Consider the following 21889-nt stretch of genomic DNA (forward strand, 5'->3'; position numbering starts at 1 on the left):
ATTAGAATACCAATTTCAGATTGCAATCTGTATAATAAAGCTAATTAAACAACCTTTCCTCCACTGAGATCCATTAGGCTTTTTATGTTTTGATCTATTTAGAATTTCCATTTGCCTCCCACTCTCCGCTGACTTGAAAATTCCTCTGTGTTTCAGGAAAGCTTAGTGAGTTTCTCACTTTATTATGAGTTAGACGTACATCTGGCCATACAGGAAAAACTCCGGCCAAGTCTTTCCCATTAGCCATGCTACAGAGACATTAACAACTGAAACAGAGAAATTATTGGTGACAAGTTTCTTTCTAAAACTGATGAAGCACACCATTTCTACTTCTTAGCATCAGCTGAGGCTTTAACGCTGGTTTACTTTAAAAAAAAAAAAAAAAAAACAAAAAAAAAAACTGTTCATATTAAACAGATTTATATAATATTAGGAAAACATTTAGTTTTAAGGAAGGTAGAATTATTCCAATATCAGATACATTATCATTTGTTCCAGGTTTTCTTAGAAAGCATATGAAAACTAGAAAGAGGCCTCTAGACAAACTAGATAGGAAAACAAATACTCAAATAGGTATTGAGTTTGCACAGCATATTTGCTATAAACAAGACACAGAAGACCTTTAGGAAGAGATGCTAGCATTACGCTGATTTCTGTCCCCCTGTAGCTCACCAAAGTAAAACCTTTGAGTATTTCTCTTGAACACGCAGAGGTGCTTCTTAGTGGCAAATAACATATTTTACATATAAATTGTTATTGAAATTACTATCAGTATTATTAACCATCCTGTAAACTATAATCAGCACCATGTACAACGTTGCTAGATTTGGAAACAAACAGCAAACAATACCTCATCCGAGAATCTTGGACAACAACAAATCTACACAATTTCTATCCATTTTCATAAATATGTTGTGTATTCTCAATTTCCAGATTTTTTTTCATGCAATTTGAATTGAAATAGTCAGAAATACTATTTTGTGAATCACCGCCCTGGGTTCCAATCCTTTGATAATGCTAAACAACATTTCATCCCACTGAATGTGTTCGTTAAGTAAAGTACTACTAAGCATCATAAAACAGCAGAACCTAAGTTATGACTGATAAAACAATCATTACAGCTGTGGCAAGCACACTTCGCAGAAGGGTAATCTACATCTGAAAGAACAGAAATAGCTAGGCAAAGAAACACAAAAAGCAAAACAAATAAAATATATTTCATGCTCCCTTTGGATAACAATTTCAGGCTCTAGTTCAAATATTTTATGCACGTGCTTAACTTGAAAAGTGTAGGAAGGCGAGTTGAAGTCAAGGTATAAAAGTCTTGACCTCTTGAAGAGATTGCATAGAATATAAAATACGTTATTCTGTTCTCATGTCAGCATCCACCAATATTTGTGCTTACTTAAGCATATTCTGCATTCTCTTGTGCAAATAATAGCTCCCTATGAGCCCAGCATACAGTAAGACAGACTCCTAGCAGTACAGGTCAGGGAAAGATCTCTCACCTGAAAAGTTCCTGCATGGTCTTCTTCTTTGTCACCTTCTTTTCCTTCCTTGAGAGCAATCAATGTGAACCCTCGAAAGTACGCAGGAGTGGCAGCAGAAAGTGTCACTGAAATATAAGAAACAAAGAAAACGTACCATTAGTTGTGAAGGCAGACACATGCATATAATTTCTCAGTTCAACGTGAAATGTGTGTGTTTTAAATTGGTATTAACAAAAGCGAGAGCAATAACAACATGGAGCAGAGCCAGCCAGAACACAAAAATCTTCAGTCCAAGTTTCCACATAAACTGAAAAGCACTGGCAGAGTACTGATGTGAAATCTCCCAGCTATTTTTTCATGCCCTCTTTTTTTTCCCCACAGAGATTGCTCATCTGTTCAGCTCTACAGAAGGTTGTGTTGTTGTTGTTGTTGATGATGCCTTTTTGTTATTGTTTTGTTCTTATGCGAAGAAATATCTTCTGAAACATTTGGCTTCAGCTTATGTCCTGCTTTGAGCACAGACAAGGATCTAGGCATTAGTACACGGAAAGTTTCTTTGACTCTAAAGCAACGTGACCATACCACGTGCCTCAGCTTAACTAGCCAGAGGTGCTAGCTTTAAAACTATCCTTCATCTTCTTCATCCTTTATCCTGCTTCTTCCTCAGGGCAGAACACGACACAAAGTTGAACTCCTGGGTAAAACCGACGTCTATGGCTGTGCTGCCCAAGCACCCTACGTGTCAGCACAACACCTATCTTCACACTCCGATCCTGACCACGACGGTGTTGTTGACTAGAGCTGCTAGCAGAGAAGAAATAGCGTAACACTGCCTGTTCTGATTTTACTATGCTTGGCATCGGGACTGCATCCCTCATGTTCTGGTGGTGCAAAGCACCTTTGTATGATCTTACTATTTGCCACCGCCAGCACCTAAGCATCACCTGAGCTTCGTGTCAGCTACAGCTCTTCTGAATGTTATAAAGCAAGATGAAACAGGACAGAGCTTCGAGGCAAAACTTTTGGGGGTATTTATACATTACTCAGCCTTTTTCAATGCCTTGTAGGAATCTCAGTCTGAAACAGAGATACATTTTATGGAAGAAATCTGTTTGGATTAAAGGAAAATGGTCAGAAAACCAGACTAGAAATACTAGAAATCCTCGTGAGTAGCTTTTACTTCAGCCACGATGCAGCCAGCGCTGCTTGTAGCGCACTATTGTCACGCTCTCAAACCCTGCCTGGCACAATAGGAACTGAAGACCACCCAGAGTTTTCATGAGCAAACAGCAACTGCCAATTGCAATCACTGCTTCCTAGCTGGGTATTCCCGAGGGACTGCCTCTCACACAAACAGGAGGCGAGGAGCTGCACCACGTTACTAACGACGACAGACAGCCCTGAAAAGATACTCCTTTCAGAACGTGTTCAGAGTTCATTTGGAATACGTGGAGCCCTTTTTGATCTAGAAATTCTGTAACAGAAAAAATGTAATGGGGTGTTTGAAGGCTTCTAGCTTTACGCAGCAATATTTGGGGCTAAAACCAATGGTGTTTGAAAATAGCAAACTGGACAAATACACAAAAGGTTAAAAACTGCAAGTGCCACATTTACACCAAAGTGAGTTGTTGTTGTTTTTTGGTTTTTTTATAAACACCTCTGCAAATATAAAGCACTTATGGGCATATGAGCAAGCCCCTAAACTCCCATAATTTTCTACTTGTTCCACAGAACCTTAGCATGAACTTGAGTCTCATCATTTCTGGGGAGCAAGAAACTTTCACGTTTTATGTATGGGAACCAAGTAGCTGCGTAAGAGCAACTAATGTTTCTATGTTTCTAAGCGTTGCTCTAATTTATTAATTCATTATCTGCCCAATAATTACTATTGCTAGTCCAATTTTGCAAACATTTGCAGCCCAATCTAAATGAAAATTCATGGCCAGCCCTTCGGTTATAGTAATTGGGAACAGCACTGCTGAACTCAGTGGGGACGAACCCATTGAACTCTTTTGAACACTGGTTCTTGGAAACTAATTGCCATAAAAGCATTTCACATGCAACAACTTTTTCCATATATTATATGTAATTCAAAAGTCTGAATCACCATGAGCAAAAAGTTACACCAGAAATACTTCAATGCTTACACAAGGAAACAGGGATTCCAGCTGTGAATTGACTCAACTGTTTTCATCCTCCTCCTCACATTTATGGATCAACCCAGTTTCCAAAACCCCTACCAAGAAACCGAGGACATCTGAAGTGCTACAAAAGCTCTCGGGGGGGGGGGAAAAAAAAAAAAAGAGCGTCTGCTCTGAGCAAGCACCAACAGCTCCGCTCCTCTATCTGCTTCTCTCTGCAACTGGTGATATGGGAGAAGTGCTGAGATCGTTACAGAAGAAGGGCTCGCTTGTACATCACAGACGAGCGCTCGCACATCGGGCAGGAGAAAGAAATTCAGAAAATTCAGCGCTCCTTGGAAGAGAAGTCCCAAAGAGGACACAAAGGGAGCGCAGCGTGCAGCATCAGCCCAGCTTGGCCTTGGTGGAGGTGGGAGTGCAGACTGCTGCAAACAGGGGCACAGGAAAGGATGGTGCTACCCAAGCAGTGCAGCGAGGGACTGCACAAGTCACATCCTCACCCTCCTCAGCAGTGCACCTGTTCCTGGGTATCACGGCAGGAACCAGGCGCTGCGTGTCAGCACGTCAAACGGGCGCTATTCCGTGTATATTTTTAAGAGGTTGAAACTTAACTCGTTTTTCCTGGAAAGCTCATGCAAAATTAACCATCTACAGATCGATAGAGCTAAGACTGATTAGTTTCAAGGACAATTATCCGGTACCACTGAATTAAACTTCAGGGCTGTCTGTGCCTTCCCCTGGGAGGAAGGGGAAAAACCATGTGTTTTGGGCTACCTCGGGCCCAACTTGAGCAGCAGGGAGAGGGGACCGTGCCCCAGGGTGGTGTGCCCACAAACAAGCCTGGTACCAGTGGGAGACCAGCTTCCCACACGCATTTCTGTCTGCTCCCCAGGGAAGGAAGCGACACTGCAAGCTGAAGGACCAGGCAGAGAAAGGCCACAGCACCAAGAGCCTGAAATAAGATGTCAGAAACGTCTGTGCCCCATGGGGGAGCCACAAGACCCAGAGCCATTGCTCCTGCATTACACCTGAGGGAGGAAATGAGGATGACTGCAACCACTGGAGCGCTGCAGCTCTTCCCATCACCACAGCTCCAAGGCCTGAGGCAGAAGGCACGTCGGGCAGCGATCTGGAGTAACAAACATCGCTGGACGCCTCCACACCGCTGGGGTAGTGGCGGATGGGATTTGTATGTAGAGTGAGTCCCCGCGTTATCCACCTTGCATAAATACTCGTTTATTCCAGGAGCCCACTAGGAAACGTGCCAAGGATCCAGATTGAATTAAACGAGACAGGGGCCATGGAAACAGGCGGCTTTGGCTCCAACTCAACTGAGGTTGTGCAAATCCTCTGCAGCGTAGGCCATCTAGCAATTTACAGCTAAAACCCCTATAGATGTGCTATAACCCCACGTTTTTAATTGTTAGTTAGATTTTCTAACCTTTGTATAAAACAGTAGCATAGTTCCAGTTGTAACACAGAGTTTCCTTCAAAAATGAGCTCTTAAAAACATTCCATGGTGCTGCTATTGTCACAGATAATGGATATATTAGGCTAACATTTACTTATGTTCTTCCAACCCTCCATAAAATGTCCTTAAAGGACCGTTCAGATAAAGTATTCAGGTGGCACATAAGCTTAAGATCAAAACCAAGTGTTTTGGTCTACATTTTCAATTTTTATCATTAGTTGTAATTTTCCCATTTCTAAGACACTACAATACGCTAATGTGATTATTGATTGAGCTCCTAACATCAAGATCTAGCATGTCCACAAAATTAATTCTAATCCACTGGGGGCTTTCTTTGCCCCTACATTTCCATGTAATAGAAACTTCTTTGGCAGGTGCCTCTAAATATCCAGTAATACTTTCACAGAAGTAAACTCCCAAACTTCTGCAGAACATTCACGTATTTGTCACTGTTGAGGAACTTGACATTTACTTCTCTTTATCCTGCTTGGTAGACGTGCAACATGGTGTCTTTCAGACTCCTGGTACTAATCCTAACGCCTAGGTTAGGGTTAGGCTAACTGTACCGGTTAACCGACTGATGGGCAATGCACATTTCCTCACACCACGCTCAAATGTCAGTTATCGAGAAAAAACTTTATCACAAATCCCACAAAGCTACAGCCTGGTACTCAAAACAGGTTAATCAATGCAGCAGAGATTTTTTTCCATTCTTTAAGAGAACATGATGTGTAGACTTTTTTTTTTCTCCCCATCTGCCCTAAGACTCCCATGTTCGTGCAATGGGAAAATGTTGCTCTTTACACTGACTCCAAGGAAGGTCAGGAGAAATACTTAGAAGAAACACTCAAAACTGTTTTTCCAAAGTGATGATTTCCCCAAGAACCCATTCATTTTGCCTATAGAAGAGATAGGGTAAAGTACATAAAATAAAAATAAAAGTCCAATTTATTTTCAAAGCACTTTTAAAATACAAAGGTGACAGTGTATTCCATGAAGGTTTGCTTCCAAAGGGACTGTGTAGTGAGGCAGGAAAAGTGACCAAAAACTGCCTTTATCTATTAATTAGAAAAAGATGCTGAAGAGTGCTTTGGAAGTTAATTTCAAGGATTGTATGTGAAGCGTTCAGCAGAGAATGAATGCCTCCATCTCTTATTTACAGTGGTCATTAGCACCATCTCCTCTGCCTCTTTCCTGTTTGAACCATCTGTTCTTTACCCCAGGAAAAAAAAAAAAAAAAAAAAAAAGAAGGGGGGGAGGTAAACAGAAGTGCAAAATGTGGGAAGTTGGCAGCATGCTGCATCACTGTTTGCCCATATGCTAACTCATTATATTAACATTCATATTTCAGGGCAAGACCGACCAGCTCCGAGTTTCCTCTCCTTGCTGCTGGATGCTGAAGCTGCTACTCGCTGCGCTAGGTTTAAAGGGGGAGGAAGAAATCCTACAGAAGTCGGTGAAAGAGGGAAAGAGCGAGCGCGTTTTGTATCACGTCAACTTGTAACGCTGAGCCGAGCCGGCAGAGAGAATTCATAAAAGGAAGGAAAATCCTCTTAATGCTGAGTTCGTGCTTAGGAGTAAAGTGACACCGTGAAATCCAACTCGCTCTCACTTGTCAGGAAAGCATCCCCGATAAAGCAGTGCGTGGGAGCACCTTACCCTGCCTTCACCCACACAGCCACACGCGCTCCAGCAGGGACAGGGAGGTGAGGGGCACGGAGAGCCCCGCTGTAGTTTTGGGGACACTTGTCCTGACCGCGCCGCTGCTGTGGGAAGGAAAGGACGGCCAACTTACCCCGGTAACTGTTCCCAGGCTTGTAAAATTCGGGATCGCCCTCCACCCTGAGGCTAAATTCATTGTACCCTTCCCTCCGGGTGCCTTGGGCTCGCAGGATCCGGCTGCAGTATCCCTCGGATTTCGCGGCTTTCTCCAGGGTTTCGTCCGAGAAGCCCTTCGCCACCAAGGGGACCGTCAGCGCCAGCAGCCGCAGGGCCAGGGGCTGCAGCCGGGCTCCCATCCTGGGGGCTCCGCGCAACTTCTGCCCCCGGCTCGGCACGGCTCGGGCAGCGCCGGCCCCCGGCAGGAGGCTGCGGGCGCGCAGGGACCGGGCTGGGCGGCTGCGGGGAGAGAGGGAGGGGAAGGAGGGGAGGGCAGAGCCGGAGGAGAGAGAAGGGAGGGGAGGGGAGGGGAAGGGAAGGGAGGCGGGGAGGGAGGGGAGGAGGGGATCACAGCCTGATGCTGCCCAGATCCCGGCGCGGGGCTGGCGGCGGGGTGGTGCCCGCCCGCGGGGATGCTGCGGCCGCAGCCGGGCAGAGGGAGGGGGACGGGGCCGGGGATGGTCCCGGCTGCACCCCCCCCGGCCCTCGCCTGCCTCCCAGCAGGGGCAACATCGCGAACGGCAGCGCCTGAAAGGAGCCGGGGAGCAGCCCCGGGGCGCCCGGGCACGGCTGGGCTGCTGGCGCACCCGCACGGCAGGACCCCCGGCAGCCACCCGCAGCGAGAGGGCAGCGCCGCTCCCGCTTAATCACAGAACCACAGGGCTGCAAGAGACCTCAGGAGCATCGAGGCCAAGCTCTGAGCTGCAAGGACGCCGAGCGACTTGCCTGGATGCCCAAAAGTTCCCAGCAGCAGGGAGAATGGGGAGCCTAGGCCATAGGGTCCCCGCACCCCCGGCGTGCTGAGGGCTGCAGGAGGGCACCAAGCTCGGTGCTGTTGCCCAAATACAGGCAGCTCTCCACCGAGGGCTGTGGGAGGATGCTGAATGGTTTGCTTTAAGAGCTTGCTACTGCAAGCTCCTCTACAGGGTAAAGCATATTTATAAAGAATATAAACCAGCACAGCCTCAAAACACACGCTCAGTGTTAAGAGCTGGATGAGATTTTCAGTTTAGGATGAGATGAGAGAAGGGTTCAGCTACAGGAGGAAGGAGGATAAAGGCTCTTTACAGCACAACTTCCTTTTTCTGCTCCTCTCATCACTTCGATATCACTTTGAAACACCAATCCTGGCTTTCCCATGTAATCTGCCAGGTCGCCTGCCCCCGCTCAACCCTTTCCCTTCACTGTCCCCTCCTGCCCAACCCACAAGTACAAGGGGGGTACTTCACCCATCGCCTTCAGAGCAATAATATTGGCTGCTTTTGCTATCTGGGTTCCTCCTTGACAGCTATATTGAGCTCACTTGTTTGATAAGAACTGGGTCTGCTTTAGCCAGGTTCCTCAGTCAACTTCATCAGTTAAAAAAAAAAAAAAAAAAAAAAAAAAAAAAAACAAGATGCAACTGAGACTGACAAAACAACTAAAACCATACTGGCGTAAGGCACCTAACTTGCTTCATTCTCGATCCTTGGCTTCTCATTTGCTTTTCAATCAATCTCAGCAAAAGAATTACCTGACCGAAGCGTTCACAGCAGGCACTGCACACATTCCTGCACAATCCACCGCTGTTTGGAGCCAGAGTTCTGGGCTCTCACTCAGCTCCTCCAAGGATTTCAAGTCACCTCCACGGCTTTTTTTTTTTTGTTTTCACATAGCATCAAACTAACAGTTAACTAATTCCTCAGCATCTATTAACTCTTCATCTTACAACACATCCTGTATCTGCCACTTTTCTTCCTCCCTGAATTGGTCTGACACATTTCTTCCAGCTTCTTTCTTTTTTGTTTCAAAGCTAATTTTTTGTTGAAAAGTTAAAGCGTTGGAAAGTTTCCTGGAAAGGTACAATACAGTGTCTTGTTAAGAGGGAATGCTTCAACTTAGCAACTGATACAGATAAATTAACTTGCACTGCCTACAGCCATGAAATGAGTAATTTGTTGCCGAGACGTTTTTAGAATATGGGCGATGTCATTAAGCACGGGCATCCTCAGGGTTTTCTATTTGTTCTACTAATTAGTGTGTGTTTGCCTAAAGCATCCAGCATGATGTACCAGTCAAAGACACACGCAAACTGATGAATCCGACCATCCATGGCAAATTTAACAGAGAAAGCTTCGTATCTTAGAGACTGCAGTGCTGCTTCTCTTTGTGCACTTTCTGGGATGAATAAAGTTGCTGTTCATGACTGTTAGGCATAACAATCATTACTGGGGTAATATCGCATTTGATGGAGCCGACATGGTTGGAGAAAGCTCCTTCCCCCCGCCCCAACAGCAGGCTTTCCTCACAAACAAAAACACAAGAGCTGCCGTCTTCCTTACCTTTTGCTGCTTCTGATAAGAAGCTCATTTTAAAATGAGATTTTAGGGGACTGCACTAACTACTGCAGAACATCCCTGCATTGACTGGAAGATATCGTAGGTGGTGTTTTAAATTTTCCTTCTTCCCCACCTTCTGCTTCTACGCTTTCAAATAGCTATGCGAAGTCTCAGGAAGTATCCGCAAGGCAAGATGTGCAATGTAATAGCTGTCTATGCAACACTTGACTTTAAGGCCCCTAGCACCCGAAGCAAAGGGGCTTCAGGTAAATGTCCATACCGATTAAAAAATGACTGTACCCCTCACAGCAGTCTGTTCAGAGAGCCTCCAAAAGCAGCTAATTAAAACCATCAGGGTGACAGGCACCTTAAGTCTCTTGGTCATCGGCTGCTCAATAGCCTTACTGGGCGCTAGGACTCACCCGTACATAGTGATAACAACAGAGGGATAAATCTTCCAAAAGTTGACTGACAAGAACGATGCCTCCTCTTTTACACAAGCGCTGGTAATTATAGTACTCAATTAGGGTATTAGAGAGACAGGTTTCAATTCTGTGCTTGGCTTGCTGCTGTTCAAAGCCTCGTGTCTAACCTGTCAGGAAGCCTCTCACCGTGAAGTTGTAAGCCTTCTGAGCAAGTCCCTCATGGAAATGTCAGATTTCTAAATTTGAACCAAAGATCAAACGAATGGCCAGAGAGAAGGGAAAGCGAGTGTGCCCTCTCAATTACAGGCATTTCCTGGAGACTGAGATCTGGGGTGCTGCATCTTCCTCAGAAGACGTTCATTACATTGGGATCAATAGCTGTTTAGGTGCTCAGCTACTGCTGGAAGCTTGCAGTAAGTGCATTCTGAAAGCTGCCACCAAATTAGGACAGGTAGGTTGATGACAGCCCCCCAAAGACCCTTTCCTCTGAGACAGATGTTTGGTTGCTCATTACCATCAGGACGGAGGATGCTGCTGCTCTGGCAAAAGAAGAGTGCATCAGATGACTAGCAAGTAACACTGCAAAACAGCCTGCAGTAAAATCTTCGGTGACTAGGAACGTAAGCAGGGAATTCGAGGATTGCCATTTCAAATGTCCCTATCCCATTTTCAGATCTTTGTCTTAATACAGATCAATTACCCTCATTTGCATTTCCATCTCTTCCCCCTCCAGCAGCCACATTCATTTTTTCTTGAACAAAATGGAATCTTCCTCTACTAGTTTAGATGGAGGAATATTCCCCTTGCTACTAAAATTCCCCTCTGTTGGCAGCAAGATCAGGGCTTTTCTAATGCCGATTGGCCTGTGCTGTCTTAGAAGCCTGTTTAGAAAGAGATCTGGCGAAATCTGTTATCCTATTAGACAAAGAAAATGGCTTGGGAGACACTTAAGATGATTTCTTACAGCTCTGTGGCACTGTTCTCAACTTCCTTTCTCCTAGGAATCCACGAAGTGAAGAGTAATGACAGCAAATGTTTGCAGAGGGCTGCTCACCATTTATACTACTGTCAGTCAATACAATGCCTCTCCAATATTAAACTTCCCAGTAGCTCAATTACATTTGCCTGTTTAGCCGTGCATGTCAGCAGCATATTTTTACACTGACAATACAATTTCTAATACATTTCATAGAAATATTTGGATCCTGACATGATGAGAATAGCGTCATATATATTATTAGAGAAACACTGCGATGCTGAGAGAAATGGAGAGAGAAAGAAAAGCACAGTTCAGGCTTTTTTTGGGCTTAAATGTGGCAAAAACTAGGGGACAACACATGGGTTTGAAATTGCACCAAGGCTGCAAAAAAGCTAGAAAAGTCTTGCTAGCACCTTGGTAACACGGGCAGAACAGGATTTAAAACAAAGCTGCTTTTGAATGGACCTCTCAAGATTAAATGTTGACAGAAACTCATCCTCCACACAATGGCTATTTTGGGGAGGTTTGCTACAGCAAGACCCAGGCTTCTTGGAATATTTAAACTCAGGATTCCTTCCCATACCAGACAGTAAATATGTTCTTAAAAATCTCTTCCTTTTTCCCACACAACGAGTCTCAAGAGCTATCTTGGGAATCCCAGAGAACTCCCAAGAGTAAACTAAACAGAGACAGGTTCTGCAAACCCACCACACAGCTTCATTTACCCCTAAGAAGTTTGCTGCTGCAAACTTGGAGCACCAACAATTTTCAGACTGAATCTCTTCCAGCTACACCTGACTGCCACCCCCCTCACCCATGGCTGCCTTTGGGAGCTCCGTGCTCAGCACCCTCCCCTGCCGCGAGGAGGAGGGAACTTGTCCCCTGGTCTTCATCAGGGCATCAGCCCACCGCTGCCACCCCACCACCACAGTGTTCAGGGGCTTTTTGGCATGGCTCTGCTTAAAAAAAAGAAAAGAGACTAAGTTTATCTGTGTTCTTTCCAAACTAAGCTACAAAACAACAAACACGCAAAAAATACCACCATATTTTAGTTCTTCAGTTGCTCAACCCCTGTAGACTGGCTATTGCTTTGACACGTTCACCCTGCATTTTTATTCCTCTGAGGCACACGATAAAGCTCCTGTTTCTGCAGTAGCTGAACTCTCAAAGTTGTAAGGAACTTTCAGTGTTGCTAGGAAAAAAAAAAAAAATCAGGGCAAATATTAATGCAAATTCAACGTTGCATAGATAGAAACTCCTTTTCTGACCAATTCCCAGGCTGCGCATGTTTTCAGAAAGAATATAAAAGACAACTTAGGCAGTAAAAGAAAATGATTGGTTTATATCTGGACAAATCATGTAAAAAAAACGCTCACCAAGCTCTATGCCTTCCTACCATTTATTCAACCAATCCTCCAGCATTTTTATAGTGATATAGTGATTAAAGCTTCAATCAACTTTCAATTCAACAAACCTTCAATTCAACAAAAGACCAAAACCAAGAATTACATCTTTGTCAGAAACACATACACACACAACAGGGAGAAGAAAAACTTATTTGGGATTTCTGGTACTGATCATGAATAAAGACAGAAGACGACAGAACGAAAAAGAAATAAGGTGATGCCACCAGTTAACTCACTGACACGTTTGCAGGCTGACACTACAATTCAAGCACACCAGTATGTTTTCAAAATAGCATCATCTCCCAAAGCAAGTTTTTAACGACGACTTCCTGCTGCTTGCCATGAGTTTGTTTTGTCTATTTTCTCCTTTCTCCTGCTGGATTCAGTTCTTCCTTTTAAAGAAAATATTTACTGGAACTTGTTGGACTAATGTGTGTTTTTTTCATCTGTTATTAGATGGCAGGTTTACCTGAACCTCTGATCACCAGCTGCAGCACCACTGCAGCTTACAGACTGGTGGCACATCCATTACAAAACCTTTTTTTCCCTGGAAATCCAAATCAGTGACTTCAATTTGCACTGGGCTGAATACTGAATATTTGGAAGTAGAATGAATTCTCAGGGTGGCGGTGTTCATATGGTGCCAGCAACAAAGACGGAGGAGAGCGTGTGGCCACCTTGCGAGGGTGGGACTGAGAGCAGGGACCTGCAATTCAGAATTCATTCTGCCACTCAACAGCTGGGCTGAACCTGGGCTCACCACATCCCGGGAGCTCAGTTCCCTATCAGGGCAGCAGATTAATTTCTCTGCAAAGCACCAAGATCCACAGACAGAAAGCAAAACTTAACAATGGCTATTACTATGTATTATGAAATGGTTAAAGCTCTACAAGTGTTAGAGCATGGTTTCAAAACAGGTTTTGGTCACCGACAGATTTTTCAGAAAGTTTTCTTGCCCTGTATTTGTGCAATTCATGATTATGTCAAGTATTGCCAGATACACCTGTGGGCCACTAGGCCTTCAAATGAAGAGCAGATAGTCACTATCCACAAGATCTCTACACAGGGATTTTGCACTTGGGGGTATCAGAAAGAAACAGCAGTTTTTCAACACTGTTTCTTAAACCTCTGACTCATAGTTCAACTATTAAAGGAGCCTCAGGAAATCTTTCAAAGGTTTACAGAGCTTTTTTTTTTTTTTTTTAAACAAAGGACGTTTTGCAGCAATTTAGATAGGAACCTACACTGTCTGACACCAAGTGAGTAAAGAATATGTATATGAAAATTTTTCAAATATGTACATTCATACATATAAAGAAACATCTTAATCATTAACATTTCTTAATTGGTAAATACATAGAAGACCAACTAGGTAAAGGTACTATGCTCTCAATGTGTTTCATTGCATGCTCTGTGGACACCATCATATTTTGATTGTCAGCATGAGGTTAAAATTGCAAGCTGGTAATGCCAAGCAAGGTTTGTGGGAGGAGGAAATACCTTTTGCCAGACCAGCTGGTATACTTGAAGAACACGGACATGCTTTCAAGCATACCAGCCCTTCTGCAGGTCTGAAAAGGAAAAAAAAATAAATCCATATTTCAAAGCTAAATACATGTTCACAACAATTTCTCAGAGTTTAGTTAGCTACCCATTCACTAGGCAGTCTGTGAAGAAGGGAAATTGGTGACTGTGAAGGAAAGCAAATGTGAAAAGGAGGAGGCAAAAAGAAGGAGGGTGATGAGTAGGTAGAAAAAAACAACCACCATTTTATAGCCTACAGTATAAACAGAAGTTAGTGTGGGGAAGAAACACCTAAGCATGCCATAAACCAATGTCTCCACTGAGCTACTGGTTTTTACTGCCCCATAGAGTGCTGCATCTGAGTTTGCAGGCTCAGCTTTGGAAAGCATTTTGCAAGTTTACCTTGATGATAAAAACAGAGAGATCAAAAGACACAGAGATTGTTTCCTGGGGAATGTTGAGAAATGGCAGCTGGGTATTTTGTCCTTTACAGATCGCCCTCAAGAGGTTCGCCGGCTGCACTGGGAGAATAGATCACTTTCTTTGAGAAGCAAACCATCAGTAACTACACGCACAATGATGGTGAGCAATTGACCAACAAATTACTATTTCAGAATCAGTGGCACAGGTCACATCTTTTAGCTGAGCTGTCAATGGAAGTCCGACCAGTCTCCAGGCTTCCGCTCTGTAAGCCGACAGATCCATTTGCAATACTTCTATGTGAATCACAAGAATTATTAAGAGAAATTTCCAACACTAAACTATGTAAACACGTCCAACCCCACCCTCGAAAAGCCTAGTATCAAACACATTTATGAAACCTATGTCTCCTCCCTTACTCCTTCTCTCAATCACGCCAGCAGTCTGGTAGGGATTTATTGGACTACTAGATATCCTGCCTTCTCCTGCCCAAAGCAAAATATCCCATAACACCAAATTTAGTACCTATCCCCTTTTAACTTATGATTTTTGCCGTTTCTGTGCACTACTAGTTACGAAAGTCAAGGCTAGGTCATAAGTGTCCAAAGATACTGGTTTTATATTGACTTTTTTTTTTTTAACAAAACATTTCTGCTGTTAGTAATATATACATATATATCAAACCTATGTTATTTAGTATTGCTATAAACTACTTACGGTATTAACTGCAAGTTAACAAAGGCCTTCTGATTATGTATAGCTTTCCAATGGACATAGGGAAAAGTAACCAAGTTCTTGAGACAACTACAAAAAAAGGGAGGCAGTGCTGGCATGGGTGGTTTGTTTTTTTTTTCTTGGTTCAGTTTTTAGCTGATTAGATCATCTTTTTTAATATATATATCCCAGTCCAAGTTGTAACAAAGTACAGAAAAAGTGAATACAAAGTTACTGAAGTTTAGATAATTATGGTAGTTATTTGCATCCATTAGTTCTTTCTTAGACATCAGATGAAGTAGCACATTAGCCACTCCTGAAGTAAGACAGCATCGTAAATAAAGAAATTTGATTACATAGATATCAATCATAAGAGAAAATTTAGACACTGTAGATAGCACTCTGGAATTTGTTTCTTTGGGGACAGACACTGAGTAATTCATTAATTTTTCCACTTATATTGTAGGTACCACCATAACAAATAGAGCTAACTTGATTTTCATCCTCCTAACCTGGATATATTTTTTTCAGCTTGGAGAAAGAACTCTAAAGAGTCCTAAGCACTACAAGTTGGAATGGCAGAATGCACAATGGAGGCAATAGCGATAGCAAGCAACTGGTACTATAGGAAGGAGTTTCATGGAATTGCTTGGGTTAGAAGGGACCTTAAAGATCACCTAGGTGATCCTTGATGCCATGGGCAGGGATGCCATCCACTAGATCAGGCTGCAATCTTCAGAAATGCAAAGATGTAAAATGCACAGGAAAAGCAGGCTTGATGACTGCAAAGCATAGGTTGGAAAAAGCACTGGAACACAAAGGTATCTATGGGCAGTAGCATCCCTTCAGAAAAGTTCCAGCTCCCACAAGAACACTCGAAATGGTTAAGCTTTCATACAGGCTATGCACTCAAGAACTTCAGAACACTTGAGGAAATCAGTCTTCATTGATTTGACAGAAAATAATTAATGCCACAGACTGAATAACGCAAAGCCATAAACTTGATGAGCTGTGCCAGGAGAAGGACATATAACTGGTGAGAACTACTTGATCATTAAGTTCAGTCCCCTGCAATTTTAGGCAGCGAGACAATAGATGTTTTTAGTACAGAACAGCTAAAAAATAATAAATCTATAGCATCTCACAAACATCAGAAGCCAAAAACATTCTCCAATATTACGAAAGACGCTTTAAAACTAGGCTACCATGCAGCTGCTGTTTATCTGATCTAGAGCTTATTTCTTCCCAATCCATTTTTTCCCATTTATTTCATAACAGACCAAATAAATTTGAGAAGCTTCAGCTCATCCCGAGATGAACGTTTCGTTTGAAATAGAAGAGTTCAGCTGGAAGGGCCCTACAAAGATCACCATGTCCAAGTGCCTGACCACTTCAGGGCAAACCACAAGTTCAAGCACATTATTGAGGGGGCTATCCAAGTGCCTCCAGAACACTATGTGTTAATGTTTGATTTCCATTGTGCCCATCTGATCCTCCTTCAGCTGTACCACCACTGTGATAGTTATTCCCCCATCTTTTACAGCTCTTTCCCATCTGCTGCATGCCTCCTTTCAACATTCAAGCTACTTACTTGTTATCATTTCTCTCATTCGTTCTGATAACACATCTATTAATAAAGGTTTTACTTTACACCGCTACTGTGTCTTCAAACCCTCCTGTTCTCGTTTCTAGAAAAACAAATTTTATAATAACATCTAAAATGACAAAGTAATTAATGGGTATTCTTGAAGAACATGCTATTGACTAAGAGGATCTCCAGCTGATAAACTCTTATGCTGGGAGAGAAAGCAACAGCATACATAAACCACAACACAGTGAAGGATTGTAAAACTGAGCAATGCTTGTGTCAAGATTATCTTATGTTTCCATAACACAAGAAAAGGAAGCACAGATTTCGCACAGAATTTGTCAAGTACCACACTTCACAGGAACATCATAAAAGAAATGTATGACCTCATTGTAATAGCTGCAGCTAGCACACAGAACAGGTTCAGTCCCTTCAACAAAGTCTTCAAGAACTGTGAACTTCAATGGCCAAAAACAAAGTTAAAGAAAAAAAAAAAATACAGTCATTAAAAACAAAATTGCCCAATTTTTAAACATTACTGGCCAAAAGCAGTAAGTTTGTATCAAAGGGTTCAATAACTTCAGAGAGTAGATAAAACGTGCCAAAAAGAAAGTTCTTACAAGAAGTTCATTTACAGCTTCCAAAGGCCTCTGAGTTATAAAAGTTAGATTTATGCCCAGAGTACTGTACGTTATTGTGAAAGCTGGATGTGAAGTAGCACGTGGAGATGAAACAGATTGCCTCAAGTGCTATACAAGAGCATCATAAAACGGCCAAACAACCCAAACTGCAACAGCATTAAGGTTGACTGAGAGGAACAAATTTAAGCCTGAGGGACAAGCCAATTCACTGGGATAGCTGGCAAAATTACTGCCCCCTTTATCGAGTCCTCACTGACAACTTGGAAGGCAGCTCCTGACCTGCCTCAACACACAGCCCAGCAGCTTCATTTTGTTTCAGAAACCATGATGCTGGAGGAGATGCTCCCCTTGCCACTCAGCCCTTCATACGGTGTGAGTGGAGGGGAGGGACGAGGGGAGCGACCTCCCTAGGCACCCCAAAATCATTTATGCCAGCACTTTCAGAAAGCTGCAGGAACCCACATCAGAAAATAACTGAGGCTTTCTCTGACACAGTGACAACAATGGCAAACTACTCAAGAGCTGTCCTTGCTCTGTCATCCAAGACAGCAAGAAAACAAGGAAAAGCAGAAAAATAGGTGGCTGCTGAAAGGGTGCTCCCATCCAGCGCAAGTATTTCATAGCTTTGCTGTTCCCTCTTTACACTGAGGGCATTAAAATCAACTGCCTTCCAAAAGGGCATCTAGTAGCTGAAAGGAAACTTCTCCACTTTTCCTCACCACTCTGCTCATTGTCCTAAAGTCTAGGAAATAACTTGCAAGTTCCACGAATGAAGAAGAAAGCTCTAAATCCTGGGGCCCAACACGCCTAGCTGAGAGCAGGGATGCCTTGGCTTCTTTTCTCCATTCCTATGAACATCTACTTTGCTTCCTCTTACCTTTTTTCAAAGTTATCTTTTGAGGCATCTAACTCTCCCAATACGTTATATTCCAATAGCAACCCCGGTGTTTAACACCATACACTGAATTTCCACCCTATGTTGGCTCTTTTGTACATGGACAAAGCTATCCTAAAGAACATGTTAAAAATGAACAGTAAACATTTGCAACTGAATGTGCTCATATGAGGCAATTAAGAGTAACACAGCAGGAATCACCTTCTCTAAATCCAAGGGCAGTGTTCCCTCCCTGAATACACACTATTTCCGAATAACACAATTCCCCTAGGGGCTGGCGCTCCTTTTGCTGTTCTACAAGCAAAGAGGCGTATGATCATGTCCAGCAAGCCAGCTGAAAACCAGATTCCATCCTGCAGGAAGCCACTGGATATTCTATTTGTTCCAGCTAGGGTCTAGATTAGGATGCGGGCACACACGAGTCCTCAGAAAATAATCTGATTTAGGAACAATCCAGCATTTCGCTCTATTTGCTGCTCATTTTTCAAAACAGTGTTTCAATTTACTTTTAATTTCTTTTATATAATGTTAATGGATACGCCTCATAAACACCGTATCCTCCCTTAGGAACAAATGGAAATGCCCTTTTTTAAGTCAAGGTTTTCTTACCATAAAGCAATTCCAGAGGAAGATTAGGGTGAGAGGGGTAGTCTATAAAAAACAAGAAATCCACTCTTATATGCAAGGACATGAGATAATTAAATTGTGAAACTGAGCTTACCAGAACAAGGTCAGCAGTTCAAAATATTTTGATTTAGATTTTTTTTTTTTTTTTTAAGAATAGAAAACGGTTCATGAAAAATTTGTACTGTTTGGAAATCACATTGTACATGAAAATAACATCCAAACATTGACCATCTCTTATCATCCTAACACAGTAGATAGTGCTTCCATAAACATGGTATGTTGTAATTGCATTAGCTATGTTTTTATTGATAAGTTACAGAAAACCACATAAACGTAGGTGAGCATGTATGTACAGAGACACAGGCCTCCATATAAAGTACATATCAGGCTGGAAAAAAGTGCTTTAATGTACATCAGTCTCTAACTTGCTGTTCAGTTTTAAATCCAGCCTCACCCACAATTTATCTTTTATTCACTGTTTTCACCCTTACTTTCAAAGGGATTTGAATAGGTCAGACCTATTTTATTTCAAGAAAATATTCTTGGATCACAGTTGGTCAAAACCACAACAATATCCTTTCCTGAAGAATTTACTTAGAAATTATGACAAAAATGTTTTCTGTAAGGGTATTGCACGGTAACTTTTGAAAAGCACCACCAGTGGAAAATGCTAATCATTAGTTTATGCCTTATTCATTCAGTAGTGATCTGCAGCAGCAAACCATTCTTTTCAGAGAAAAAGCATACAATGTTATTAGTACAATATAATATTTTTTTAAATTTCAGTACGGAAAGAACAGGGTTCTGTTCAGAAACAGATCCACCTGGATATTTTCAGAATAACTGATGAAACACTAAAAATTACAGAGGTTCCGATCAACTTAAACATCTTAGAATTTTAGGCAGAACAAAGTTAATGGAAATCTGACTTAAAGCAGTTATTTTAGGCTGCACTTCAAAGTTTTTAGAATTGTTATGGATCTGATCCCCATTTATGAGTCAAGCAAGCTAATAGTAAAGTAGACGTCATAAAATAACACATGCCCAAATTATTTCAACAAAGGCTTGAAAGTCCTGATCCAATTTAAAAATAAAAAATATTTTAAAATATTGCAGTTTAAATGAGCTGCAGTTCTACAAGGGAGTAAGCATATCCACAAATAAACAATTAGAAAATGCATGAAAAATGTAGTTTTCACACTGCAGTCTAGTTTGTTGTCTTTTAACAGTGCATTTACATATTTTCCAGGTCCAATGAGATTTGTTTGATATCCTAACAACTCACTATTATTATCTCCTAATTCTTAACCATACTATTAATGACTTGAAACTTTAATCTAGAAGCTGTGAAGTTTTAGCATGTTGTAATAAGGAAGTCTTTATGTTCTTTCACTTAGCAATATACAGCATGTCACTACTCACTTCCATAGTGGACCCCATTTATGAAAGATGAATCACAATACAACTGTTGACAAATGTGTTATTTATAACTGGGATTTAAGCACTGGAACAATCCTGTGAAACCTTATAGCAAAGAACGCACTGGGTAGGCCATAAAACTTTTGGCAGGTTTTAAAAAATCATTAAGGTATGTAATGGCAAAGATAGAAGTACCACTGCTGGTTTGTCACTAACTAAATCCCTACCAGCTTAGTGCTATGTTATTGCTTTCTACTGCTCAATAAAGGAAAAAGATCACACTCACCGATTCAAGAATCTAAGTTCCAGACAGACAAGAAAGAGCTTTTCAAAATTATGCAGCACTTGGAAGAGAAAATCTTTTTTAGCTTATCCCCAGAAATTATTTGAAATCTGAAAGCATTTGAAAGATTTTTGTAAATTTGTACACAAAAGCAATGACACCAAATGTGATTTCAAACAACAACTATGGAAACAGCATATTTTTAAAAAATGGCAATAACCCAATTTCATCAAAATTGTTGAGAAAATAACTTTACGTAATGACATAAGATACCTCCTTTACTGTGAAGATTTTTATTTTTTTTTTTTTTAGTACTTTGACATTTCATCAAAGGACAAGGCTCCTATGGCTCCATAAACGTAATGTAGCTATAACCAATCCCCAGCAGAGCACAAAGATGCAGAGTTTAAAAAAAAAAAATAATCTCTGAAGCAAAACCTAACCTACCTCCTGTAAAAGGCTCTCTGTTGGGAGAAAGTTTGGGCATTCAAAACACTTTCTGGCTTTGCTTTCCAGAAATTGTTGTACCTTTCTCATATTTGAGATGAGGCATCAGAGCCAGGCCTACTGTGCCAATTCAACAGCTTCATTTGAGTTTTGCTAAACGTACTAGGAAATAAAGAGAGATTCATGAAAGGACTTGTGATTTATTTGATTAGGTCTGTTTTACCCTAATTGGAAGTACAGTAACACTCCTACCATCTTATGTATTCTCCCACTGTAACAGGAAAGCTGGCTTTTAAAAAGACATTGCATTATTGAAGCAGAAATATATTGTGCACTGGGTAATTCTGAATCGTATTTGATGAGGGGTGACAGTTTTGAAACATAATTGTGGATCAGAGAGAAAAAACCCTCCTGCAATGAAATGGTTCATGAGGCATTTTGTAAAGCCAGTTATCTTGCATCACAGGGGACAGACAGAGACAACTGGTCAGTTAGAAACGCTTTTCCGTAGGAAAATTAACCATAAAATTATAGCCTGGACTGGAAACTCTTAATAGTATTCCTTTGCTGTACTGATTGCAAGAATTTATGACCAGATGCAAGTCCTTGCAATTTAGTTAATGCATGCAAGGTACGGAGGCACATACAAAACATCTATAAAGCAGGATGCTCAATTACTGCTGTTGAACCATAGTGAGGAAAATATAAATATAACTAGATTTCCACAGAATAAAAAAACAACAGAAATTAACTTCCCAAATTCTAGAGAAGTAGTTGATTGAAAAAAACTAACTGTAAGCTCATGGTAAGTAGCCAGCATCTGTGCACCTGGAGTTTGTTGCTGTAAGTAGTATGAATTGGCATTTAAAATACCTTTTAAGACTCCTTTAAAAAAGAATCACAGCTATCCAAAGCTTTATTATAGGTGCTACTTAAGGAGGTAGAACCTGAAAAATAGGAAAGTAAATTCTTATAAGGACTGTCCAAGGTGACATACTTGTGGAAGATAACGGGATAAGAATCGACTGCCTAAAGCTGCGAATACATCAGTAGGATCTCCTGAAAGAATTAAGAACCTAGCTGCTTTTGCTTCTGTTGGTGGTGGGGTTTTTTGTTGTTGTTTTGTTTTGTTGTTGTTGTTTTTAAATCTCACTTTCCTGTGTTTGGTTTCACCTGAGACAGATGCTAAATTCTGCACACTTATACTCACGAAGCCTTAAAAC

General features: G+C 41.7%; 1 protein-coding gene across 8 annotated transcripts in view; it reads right to left on the reverse strand.

The window, feature by feature from the left end:
• SPON1 (spondin 1) overlaps window positions 1-21889 on the reverse strand; it is a 398866-nt gene that overhangs the window by 172480 nt on the left and 204497 nt on the right. For 7 of the 8 annotated variants that reach the window (XM_084521957.1, XM_084521961.1, XM_084521956.1 and 4 more), the window contains one exon: window positions 1509-1615. In XM_084521957.1, coding sequence (XP_084378083.1) covers window positions 1509-1615 — 107 coding nt within the window. Of the gene's footprint in view, window positions 1-1508; window positions 1616-6897; window positions 7228-21889 lie in introns of those variants that run through there. The other variant, XM_084521955.1, reaches the window with a different exon arrangement.

Source organism: Aythya ferina (genome assembly GCF_964211825.1).
Source record: "Aythya ferina genome assembly, chromosome: 5".
NCBI lineage: Eukaryota > Metazoa > Chordata > Aves > Anseriformes > Anatidae > Aythya > Aythya ferina.